Raw genomic sequence first — 12444 nt, forward strand, 5'->3', positions numbered from 1 at the left:
AGTGAGACTTTGTCTCACAAAAAATAAATAAAAATTAACAAAACTTATCGAGACCATCCTGGCTAACACGGTGAAACCCTGTCTCTACTAAAAATACAAAAAATTTAGCCAGGTATGGTGGTGGGTGCCCATAGTCCCAGCTAATTGGGAGGCTGAGGCAGGAGAATGGAGTGAACCCGGGAGGCGGAGCTTGCAGTGAGCCGAGATCGCGCCACTGCACTCCAGCCTGGGCGACAGAGCAAGACTCCGTCGCAAAAAAAAAAAAAAAAAAAAAGTTAACAAGACTTGTTCATTAAAGGTTTAAGTAATAATAACCTGTAAGAGATAAAATAATTATAAATGTATACCTCCAGCCCCTTTTACAAAGAATTTAAAGAAGCTTGATTTTCCCAGCAAGTGTCATTTAAAGTAAAATATTACAAATAGAGATCCCACTTCAGTTACTACTAGGCACAGAAAATCTCATGACAATTTCCTAATTTGGGATAGGTCTAGTAAAAGTCTCTATTACCTCTGTGACATGACACTTCCATATTTTCTTTTTCTTCCAAAAGATTTTCCCTCTTTGATAGTTCATCATCCCTTGAAACAGGTACAGGAGCAAATCTGCGAGGTGCTGGTGTCTCCAAAGGAGATTTCTGTTTATCAAAACTCGTATCTTCAACTTCTTTTAAAGGTGCTTTAACAGAAAATTTTTTTTAAAATTAGCTTGCTTTTAAAAAGCTTTAAAAACTATAGCATATTACTCTTCCCTATACTTTAAAAATAAATTCAAAATTATAAATGATAAATTATTATGTGTAGAGAAATAACTTCAGCCCATTAAAAATCAAAAGAAATGAAGACTACAAACATTTTACACTTACATCTAGTAAATACGAATCTATATGATAATATTCAGAACTATTGAAGCTGTGGTGAAACTGGCAGGGCCAGATACTTTTCATGGCAGTGAAAACTGATAAACCATCTGGCAATAAGTATACGAAGAATTAAAGTTTTATATACTTTAACCTAGTAATCTTACTCTTATGAAATTATTCTAAGGAAATAACATAAAAGAAAGAAAATGCGCTTTAAATATGATGTTTATTACAGTATTATTTATGAAGATGAAAACCTAAAAACTGCCTGAGTATCCGAAACAGGATAATGGTCAAGTAGATTGTAAAATAGTTATTCAATAGGCCACCATTTAGTCATTACAAGTTAAAATTATGAAGACAACTATATAAAATATGGCAAATCTTTTTATGTGCTAGTAAAAAAGCTGTATAAAATGCTACAATTACAAATATGTAAACATGATATTTGCCCAAGAAAAAGCACAGAAAAGGGTGCAGCAAATCAACATGGCACGTGGATACATATGTAACAAACCTGCACATTGTGCACATGTACCCTAAAACCTAAAGTATAATAATAAAAAATAAAAAAAAGAAAAAGCATAGAAAAATTAAAAGTTTAATTTACTGAATTTTTAATTTACTCATTTTTTTCTTTTGTTACTGTAACTTATATATACAAAGAAACAAATTCAATTTACAATCAATAAAATAGACACCTTTTTCATGAAAACTCAAGTTTAAGAAAAACAAAATTATAAGCAAGAAATTCTCTGGAATTGAGTTATGAAAAAAGCGTCCCCTGCTATAGAAGGCACTCAGCTGGGTCATACTGAAACCTGAGTTCTGGCCCTAGCTCTGACATCCTCCCTCCCAAGTCAGGTAACCTTGAGCAGGCAAGTCACACCGTTCTGTGCTTCACTGTCCTCTCTTCATAACTTAAAAATGGACTCATATTACTTCACAACAGTTCTTGGTTGTTGTTATTGTTTGTTTTTTTGTTTTTGAAACAGGGTCTTGCTCTGTCACCCATGCTGGAGTACAGTTGCATGATCACAGCTCACTGAAGCCTCTACCTCCTGGGCTCAGGCAATCCTCCAACCTCAGCCTCCAAAGTAACTGAGACTACAGGCATGTGCCACCACACCTAGCTAATTTTTTTATTTTTATTTTTAGAGACAGGATCTCACTATATGTCCCAGGTTGGTCTCGAATTCCTGGACTCAAGTGATCCTCTCACCTTGGCATCTCAAAGTCCTGGGCACAACAGTTTTGTAAGGACCACTCATTTGTTGCAAAATGTAAAGCACCTTATAAGCATGAGCAATCTTTAATGACTGTAATACAACACTGTTCTAACAAATCAAGTGTTGAAAATATTGTACTACATAGATTTGTACATCATTAAAGGGATAGTCGCTCGATTTTCTTTAGTTCATTATTCAAATATCAATAACTTAGAAAAACATTTATTCATTTATTTTAAATACTAAAGTTTTAACAAGTAAGCCATGTATTCCTTTGTTATTATAGAGTTTTAAAATTCAATCAAGATAAGCAGACTTGCATTACTAATTCTGAAAATATTTAGAAATGGTTTAAAAATGTACTCAGGTAGTTGCTCTGACAGAATCAAGAAAGAGCAAATATGCAGTTTGTCAGAGAACAGGAGAATTGATTTATTTACAAGCATTTTTGTAGTAAATAAGTAAATTTTTTCTAAATTTATAAGTGCTTCTGATAATTTATGAGGATTATTAATTAAAACCACAGATAAGAACATAATCCATAATTTTAAAAAATTTCAAAATAACCTAAAAATTACTTGACGTAAAAAAAAGAACTCATTTTATCTAAGACAAGGTAGCCTGAGAAAGAAAATTTTAGAAAAAGAACATTTAAAAAAAAATTGTTTTATAAAACAAAAACTCCTATAAATAAATTTTATAAAACAAAAACTCCTACTGCTCAGGAAATATGTTTTCAGCTTATGTAGCACAAAGAAAATTCATAGCTGACATTTTTAATTCATAGAGAACTACATATTTTTACCTTGTTTGGAAGCAAATGTGTTATATAAAGATGGATTACAGCTACCAAGATTAGGGTGTTCTGGTTTTACAGAATACTTTTCCACTGCTCTGGAGGAGGGCATACTAACAGGCTGAAAACTACTAGTCTTGAGTGCAGCACTAATAAAATGAGTCTAGAAGAAATAAGATTATTTTATTATTTTCAAATATCATTTGAAAGAGTTAGATGATAAAACACATTGAAATATTAGAGGAGTAAACATAATTTACTGCATTTAATAGTGAAAAATATATATTACATTGCAACTATCCACTGTGGTAGCAGCAGTAATGCCATTGGAAAGATGTAGAAGCACAAAGATCTGACTAAGCCTGACTCTGCTGTGTGACCTTAATCATTTTCCTTAACCATTCTAAACCTCAGTGCTGTCCTTTCTACCACAGACATGGCTCAGGGGCCATTGCAGCCGGCTAAGAGAAGACCAGGAAGGAGAGGCCCTCGCCCTAAACCTCTACTTGAATCAGAGAATTTTAAACCAAAACATCCCATCTTTTATATCCTAAATGGTAGGATTTTGTTTGAGGTCAAGGTTTGAAAATCATTGATAGTGAGTACTCAAATAAATATCCATGCTTAGCAGCAGCAATAATATATGCATTTGTATATAAATGGAAACTAAAGTGACAACATAGTTTTCAGCACTATTTATTAAAATACCTGAAATGGGGCCAGGTGCAGTGGCTCACGCCTGTAATCCCAGCACTTTGGGAGGCCAAGGCAAGTGGATCACCTGAGGTCAGGAGTTCGAGGCCAGTCTGGCCAACATGGTGAAACCCCGTCTCTCCTAAAAATACAAAAATTAGCTGGGTGTGGTGGTGGGAGCCTGTAATCCCAGCTACTCAGGAGGCTGAGGCAGGAGAATCAATTGAACCTGGGACATGGAGGTGGCAGTGAGCCGAAATGGTGCCACTACACTCCAGCCTGGGTGACAGAGCGGGACTCTATCTCAAAAATAAAATAAAATAAAATATCTGAAATGAGCAAGTATCTTAACTAGTAAAACTGGTTTCAAAAAAGAGGGTTTTGTTGTTTTAATTTTTGTGGGTACATAGTAGGTGTATATATTTATGGAGCACATGAAGTACTTTGATACAGGCATGATACAGTAATAATCAAAATAGAGTTTTACGCCAGGCCAAGAAAAACCTAAAAAAATTTATAGTTTTACAGAATTTCTAAAAGTGTGTTGAGATCCCTCTACATAAAACAGATGAAACAGACTCAACTAATTTCATTTCATTAAGCATTTACTGAACAACTAATATACCTAGTATGTAACCAAAACTTCAACTCTCTCTGTAATTATAAGCTTTATAAGTAAGACATCTAAATTAGCACAGATTCCATTCTTCCAAAATTAGAAAGTCATTAAGTTACAGATCTAGTTATGGAAGGATGGATGATGGCAGGTAAGTACTTAGGACTAAATAGGAGCCTCTCCTTAAGGAATCAATGTGCTTTTCAAATGTGTCATCTCATTTTATCCTGAACAACAGAAAATATTTTCTAGGTAAAGAAATTGAGGCTTAAAGAAGTAAAGTTATCTACAAACTAATAGTTTATAGACTCATTCCTGGTCTCTCACTAGATAATTTGCTGCATACTCAATTTTAGTCATGCAGGGAGTACTTACTAAACTTTACTTGGTATGCATATAATCATTCCAATAAAATATCTTCAACCACATGAAAAGCTCAAGATAAACCCTGTTAAGTCTTGAAAATTATAGCAAATTAATGTCTACTTTATGATGATATATTAAGTATAAAAACTTATTTTAGTACATTCTTCTGAATTTTTGTCTTAACAAAAAAATATAATTTAGAAAGTCATTAAGTTATAGATATATACATATATATGTGTGTGTGTGTATATATACACACACACACATATATATGTATTTGTTGTTGTTGTTGTTGTCAAGATAGAGTCTTGCTCTGTCACCCAGGCTGGAGTACAGTGGCCCAATCTCAGCTCATTGCAACCTCCGCCTTCCAGATTCAAGTGACTTCCCTGCCTCAGCCTCCTGAGTAGCTGGGACTACAGGCATGTGCCACCATGCCCAGCTAATTTTTTGTATCTTTGGTAGAGACGAGGTTTCACCATGTTGTCCAGGCTGGTCTTGAACTCCTGACCTCAAGTGATCCACCCACCTCGGCCTCCCAAAGTGCTGGGATTATAGGGATGAGCCACCGCGCCCGGCCTGAATGTTATATTTTAATTTTTTTAAGTTTTTAAATGCACAGTAGGCCAGGCGCGGTGACTCACACCTGTAATCCCAGCACTTTGGGAGGCCAAGGCAGGCGGATCACCTGAAGTCAGGAGTTTGAGACCAACCTGGCCAACATGGTGAAACCCCATCTCTACTAAAAATATAAAAAGTTAGCTGGGCATGGTGGCGGGCGTCTGTAATCCCAGCTACTCGGGAGGCTGAGGCAGGAGAATCGCTTGAACCTGGGAGGCGGAGGCTGCAGTGAACTGAGATCGCGCCACTGCACTCCAGCTTGGGCGATAAGAGCGAAACTCCATCTCAAAAAAATAAATAAATTTCATATTAATTAGAAAAAAAGGAAATTAAAACCAACACATTTACAATGCTGATCATTCCCTCACTCACTCAAAAAAAAAAAAAAAAAAAAAAAAAAATTACTGAGTGCTAAGTAGTGTTCTAGGAGTTAGAAATTCCAAAATAGGCCAAGCACGGTGGCTCATGTCTGTAATTCCAGCACTTTGGGAGGCCAAGATGGGTGGATCACCTGAGGCCAGGAGTTCGAGACTGGTCTGGCCAACATGGTAGAAACCTGTCTCTACTGAAAATACAAAAATTAGCTGGGCGTGGTGGCGCAGGCCGGCAATCCCAGCTACTCAGGTAGCTGAAGCATGAAAATCACTTGAACCTGGGAGGTGGAGGTTGCAGTGAGCCAAAAACACACCACTGCACTCCAGCCTGGGCAACAGAGTTAGACTCCGTCTCAAAAAAAAAAAAAGAAAAAGAAAGAAAAAGAAATTCCAAAATAAATAAGAAAGTATGCTATCAGCTCCTTGTGGGGATCACGCTTTTTATAATAGCCCAGTGCCTTATTCTCAAAAGGCACTAAAAATGTTCATTAATTAATTAAATGCAAAAGCAAACATGTACACCAGGTAGTTCTTATCCAAGGGTGTGCATCAGAATCATTATGAAGCTTTCAATGATTGCCAGGCACTACCTCAGAATCGCTGGCTCAAAATCTCTGAAAGGCCTAAGCATGTGTGTTTGTGTATGTGTATGTGTGTGTGTGTGTGTATGTGTGTGTGTGTGTATATATAATTTTTTTTTTTGAGATAGGGTCTCACTCGGTCATCTAGGATGAAGTGCAGTTGTATTATCATAGTTCACTGTAATCTCAAACTCCTGGACTCAAGGTCTCCTGCAGTCTCAGCCTCTCAAGTGTCTGGGACTATAGGCACATGCCACTATGCCAGGCTAAATTTTTTTTTTTTTTTTTTTTTTTTCTAAGAGATGAGGTCGTGCTACATCAACCAGGCTGATCTTGAACTCTCGGCCTCTAGCAATCCTCTTAGCTTGGCCTGCCAAGCACAAATATTTTTATAAAGCTGTTCAAGTAATTCTAGTACACATTCCCAGACTGAAAACTGCTGATGTAAACCAATAGTTACAATGTGATACAAGCACTTAAAAATGTGGCTAGACATGGCAGCTCACACATGTACCTCTAGCACTTTAGGAGGCCGAGGAAGGCAATCACTTGAGGTCAGGAGTTAGAGACCAGCCTGACCAACATGGTGAAACCCCACCTCTACTAAAAATACAAAAATTAGCTGAGCGTGGTGGTGTGCCCCTGTAATCCAACTACATGGGAGGCTGAGACAGGAAAATCTCTTGAACCCAGGAGCTGAAGGTTGTAGTGAGTGGAGATTCCACTACTGTACTTCAGCCTGGGCAACCATAGCAAGACTCCATCTCAAAAAATAAATAATAAAAATGATATGAACAAAAACAGTGTAAAAGGAGGAAAAGCCAACTAGAGGGAGAGGTCTCACACAACTAGTGACATTTGAGGTATAACATTCAGAGTTACCCACATTACAGGAGAAGAAAGATAAGCAAATCATGATTTCAGAACTAAAACTGTTACAATCTAATGAGCTACTGCAATTATCAATGAATATTAGCTGAGAGATCCAAGTGATAAAAGATTACGGAATCTGTACTGGCTTTATTACACATACCTGCATATCTATTTGTTGTTGTTGTAATTTTTCAAGATGCCTTATGTGCTGCTCCATAAACACATTCATTTGCTTTTCGTGATCATGACAATGTAGTTTCTCTTGTTTCCTCTGAATACTTGTTTGCTGCTCTGTAACACGTTGTAGGTGTTTATCAGTCTCCTGTAATTTACTAAGTAATTCTGTAACAGAATTGACTTTTGCTTCCAAATCACTCTGCACCTAAAACAATAAAAATATTTTTAAAAATTCACATTATAGGATACCAAAAATATGTCTAATTACAAGAAATGTTATTTAAATCAATTGGCATTGATAAGTGATCAAATTTGAGCCTTTACCCACTAAATGTCTAATGATCTAATGCCTTTATTTTTAGAGTCACAGAAATGAAAGGCAGAAGATAGCTATCCTTAGGTAAATGTTTCCTCTCAAACAAAAGAAAAAAAAAAATTGGCCAGGCGCAGTGGCTCACACTTGTAATCCCAGCACTTTGGGAGGCCAAGGCAGGCAGATAACGAGGTCAGGAAATCAAGACCATCCTGACCAACATGGTGAAACACCCATCTCTACTAAAATACAAAAAATTAGCCAGGCATAGTGGTGCGTGGCCTGTAGTCCCAGCTACTCGGGAGGCTGAGGCAGAGGAATCACTTGAACCTGGGAGGTGGAGGTTGCAGTGAGCTGAGATCATGCCACTGCACTTCAGCCTGGGCGACAGAGTGAGACTCCGTCTAAAACAAATCTGCCACAAATAATTTTATGATACCTAAAACAAGATACTTAAATGGAAATTAAAAAGAAGAAAATAGCAAAGCAAAGTAGCTTTTGATATTTTACTAACATAAGGCTGAGTTAGGTCAGCAGCCTTGAGTTCTAGTTTTGGCTCTGTCACTTACTCGTTCCAGACTCATAGGCCTACTCTGACCTGCTTCTCTGCTTCCCCATTTACAAAGTGACAGCTAAGGCATAGATTATCTCTAAGGTTCCTAAGGTTCCTCTAGCACTCAAATAAGAATAACTGATTATCCAGGTTGCCAGGATCAAGGTGTTTCCAAGGATGTAGGACTCTCCGTGCTAAAACTGGGAAAGTTCTAAATTCGCCAGTGCCATCACAGTATTAGAGGGTAATTTTCACAATTCCTGAGAAGTAACACACAACCACAAATGGGAAAATTCTTTCAAATTGAGAGCAACTACAATTTTCCTAGTCTATAACTGGACACAACCATTTATAGAATCAGTTCTTAATAAGTACTTCTATATTTCACAAAGTAGTTATGAATATCTGGGAAGAAAAATATACCTTTATCAATGGAGCTGCGGTTGCAATGGCAGCAGCAGTTGCTGCAGCCACGGTTGTAGCTGAATTAATTCCACTGGGTGAAATTCTAGTCTCCTGAGTAACAGCATCCTTCTCTATGCCTGCATCTTCTAACAGATGTACCTTTACTTCCTTAAAAACAGGCATGCTTTGAGCTCTATAAATAAAAAAGCAATAAAAATGTATTCAGTAAACTACATTGAACCATTTCAAGAACTACTTAACAAATGGTAATCTGCTGAAGGTGGTTTTGATTTTTTTTAATTAAATCACCTATCAAACAAGGTCATTTGGTTAACAAAATTTATCAAGGTACAGGTCACTAAGGGCTAAAGAAATAAGAAGATAATTCCTTAAAGGTAGCAATATTATTTTGGAAAATAAGAATTAAACATATGAAAAAGGTATAGCACAATTATAAAGATACATTTTCAAGAAGTACAAATTTAAAACACTCACAAGGTGGCACGGTGTGATTACGCCTGTAATTACATGCGTAATCCCACTTTGGAAGGCCGAGGCGGGTGAATCACCAGGTCAGGAGTTAGAGGCCAGCCTGGCTAACATGGTGAAACCCCATCTCTACTAAAAATACAAAAATTACCCGGGTGTGGCGGCATGCGCCTGTAGTCCTAGCCACTCAGGAGACTGAGGCAGGAGAACTGCTTGAACCGGGGAGCTGAAGGTTGCAGTGAGCCAGTATTGCACCACTGCACTCCAGCCTGAGTGACACAGCGAGACTCCGTCTCCAAAAAAAAAAAAAAAAAAAAACTACTCAGAAAAAGCTCCAAGAATTAAAGTACCAAGCTTTACTCCTAAAGGCAGACAACCCAAGAAACACTATTGTTTTCTTTTTTCTTTTATTATTTTTTTTAAAGACTAGTCAAGTACAGTAGTGAGAAGGGGAGAAAAAGTGGAGTAAATTTGGTCTGGGCCGGGTGTGGTGGCCTACAATTTTAGCACTTTGGGAGGCCAAGGCAGGTGGATCGCCGGAGCTCAGGAGTTTGAGACTAGCCTAGACAACATGGTGAAACCCCATCTCTACTATAATACAAAAAATTCGCTGGGCATGGTGGTCCATGCCTGTAATCCCAGCTACTCAGGAGGCTGAGGCAGCAGAATCACTTGAATCCGGCAGCGGAGGTTGCAGTGAGCCTAGATGGCACCACTGCACTCTAGCATGGGTGACACAGCAAGACTCCGTCTCCAGAAAAATAAAATAAAAAAAAAAAGTTTGGTCTGTAACTGACTGTGAACAATCAATTGAGATAACTTATTACCTTCAGACAAGCTGCTGTGGTTTTTAAATTACTGATAATTTTATCCTCCAAATATTTATATAAGAATTATAACATTATTGGCAAGGTGCAGTGGCTCGCACCTGTTATCGCAGCACTTTGGGAGGCCAAGGTGGGCAGATAGCTTAAGGCCAGGAGTTCGAGACCAGCCTGGGCAACATGGCAAAATCCTGAGTCTACAAAAATACAAAAATTAGCCAGGCGTGGTGGCACACACCTGTAGTCCCAGTTACTCGGGAGGCTGAGGTGGGAGGATCTCATGAGCCCGAGGAGATAGAGACTGCAGTGAGTCATGATCACCCCACTGCACTCCAGCCTGTGAGACAAAGTAAGACACTGTCTCAGACAAAAAAAAATTATAAGAATTATAGTGCTATTGATGTACATTTTGTTACTATTTTTTATTCCACCTTATTGAGGTATAATTGAAAAAAATTGTATATATTTACAATGTGATAGTTTGATATATGTATACATTGTAAAATGATTATAGTCAAGCTATTAGCATACCCATCACCTCATATAATTATCTTTTTATGTGATGAGAACATTTAAGACCTACTGTCTTAGCAGTTTTCAAGCATACAATTCATTATTATTAATCACAGTTACATGCTGTACAATAGATCTCTAGAATGTATTAATCCTGTCTAAGAGAAATTATACCTTTTGACCTCTATCTCCCACTTCCTCCTCACCCCCAGTCCCTGGCAACCACCATTCTACTTTCTGCTTCTATAAGTCTGACTTTTTCAGATTCCACATGTAAATGAGAATACATGATATTCATCTTTCTGTGCCTGACTTATTTCACTTAGCATAATGTCCCCAAGAGGGATTGTTAACACCACTGAAAAGAATTTTCTGAATTCTAGCTCATTTAGATTTACTTAATAAATGTCACGCAGGTAGGCCAGGCACAGTGGCTCACGCCTGTAATCCCAGCTCTTTGGGAGGCCAAGGCAGGTGGATCACCTGAGGTCAGGAGTTTGAGACCAGCCTGACCAACATGGTGAACCCTGTCTCTACTAAAAATACAAAAAATTAGCCAGGCGTGATGGCAGGTGCCTATAATACCAGCTACTCGGGAGGCTGAGGCAGGAGAATCGCTTGAACCCAGGAGACAGAGGTTGCAGTGAGCAGAGATCGCACCATTGCATTCCAGCCTGGACAACAAGAGCGGAACTCAGTCTAAAGAAAGGACAGGACAGGACAGGAAAGAGGGAGGGAGGGAGGGAGGAAGAGAGAGAGAGAAAGAAGAGAAAAGCAGAGCAGAGCAAAGCAAGATAGAAAGAAAGGAAGGTTACTCAGTTTATTAAAATGTTCACAAAATACACTATTAAGAAGCCTGAATTAGGTGGGTGTAGTGCTACATGCCTGTAATCCTAGCACTGTGGGAGGCTGAGGTGGGAGGACTGCTTGAGCCCAGGAGTTCAAGACCAGCTGGGCAACATGGCAAACCCTGTCTCTAGGAAAAAAAAAATTAAAAATTAAAAATAGACCCTGAAATAAAAACAAGTCCAGCAAATAGACACATATTTGCAATAAGGCATTTAATTAAATACTAAAAGAAAAAAGAAGGCTAGCCAATTTGCTCGATATTTGGCCTCAAAGAAAACAATGAAAGGAACCACTGACAAAACTGAAGAGTCTCTAAGAAAGTCTAGGTAAAATTGGCAGGAATACGTTCCATTTCCAGCTGCTGGACTTCCCCCTTGACTTTTAAAGGCATCACAGAACTCTTAAACTTACTCCTCTTTGATATTTCCCCATTTCTACTAAGAATAACATTTTTCTCTCAGTCTCAAAATGTTGAAGTCATCTTGACTTCCCTACTTGCTTACCTTCTCATACCCAATTGAATCACAAAGAGTTGTCAATTATTTCATCACAATTGCATGAAGAGTGTCATAGAATTATCGAGCTCAGAGAAACTTATAGGACATCCATCCTAATTTCCTAATTTTATAGATGAAGAAATTGCAGTCCACAGAGGTCACAGGATATCCTAATTTCCTAATTTTACAGATGAAGAAATGGCAGTCTGGCCAGGCACGGTGGCTCACGTCTGTAATCCCAGCACTTTGGGAGGCCGAGGCAGGCGGATCACAAGGTCAGGAGATCAAGACCATCCTGGCTAACATGGTGAAACCCCATCTCTACTAAAAATACAACAAATTAGCTGGGCGTGGTGGTGGGTGCCTGTAGTCCCAGCTACTTGGGAGGCTAAGGCAGGAGAATGGCGTGAAACCAGGAGACGGAGCTTGCAGTGAGCTGAGATTGTGCCACTGCACTCCAGCGTGGGCAATAGAGCAAGACTCCGTCTCAAAAAAACAAAGAAAAAAAAGAAATGGCAGTCCACAGAGGTAACAGGATTTACTTGATCACTGTCATAGAACTATTTATTAAGTGGTAGAGTTAGGGCCCAATTCCCAGAGGTCTTACCACGACACCAGAGCTTTTTCTCTGTTTGGCACATTTCCCTTCTCATTTCTCTCTCTCAACCGTAAAGTTTCATCATCTATTACTAACTATTCCTTTCTTCCAGTTTCCACTTGCTTAGAAGCTTCCTACACATGTCACCATTCAAAAATCTAAAATTATTCCTTATAAACAACTGAATTGGCTAATTTCCTGTTTGACTTTCCAT

The 12444-nt window shown here is 38.3% G+C and overlaps 1 protein-coding gene across 15 annotated transcripts in view; it reads right to left on the reverse strand.

Moving 5' to 3' along the window:
- The window catches only part of KIAA0586 (KIAA0586 ortholog), a 122905-nt gene that overhangs the window by 98926 nt on the left and 11535 nt on the right, over window positions 1-12444 (reverse strand). For 14 of the 15 annotated variants that reach the window (XR_009210249.1, XR_009210250.1, XM_058429480.1 and 11 more), the window contains exons 5-8: window positions 8479-8653; window positions 7173-7394; window positions 2898-3051; window positions 512-679 (exon numbers count right to left, since the gene is read on the reverse strand). Coding sequence is in view for 13 of the 15 variants with exons in the window: in XM_058429480.1 (XP_058285463.1) it covers window positions 512-679; window positions 2898-3051; window positions 7173-7394; window positions 8479-8653 (719 nt within the window). In the remaining 2 variants the exon portion in view is untranslated. Of the gene's footprint in view, window positions 1-511; window positions 680-2897; window positions 3052-7172; window positions 7395-8478; window positions 8654-11546; window positions 11623-12444 lie in introns of those variants that run through there. The other variant, XM_058429475.1, reaches the window with a different exon arrangement.

Source organism: Hylobates moloch, unplaced genomic scaffold (genome assembly GCF_009828535.3).
Source record: "Hylobates moloch isolate HMO894 unplaced genomic scaffold, HMol_V3 SCAFFOLD_16, whole genome shotgun sequence".
NCBI classification, from domain to species: domain Eukaryota; kingdom Metazoa; phylum Chordata; class Mammalia; order Primates; family Hylobatidae; genus Hylobates; species Hylobates moloch.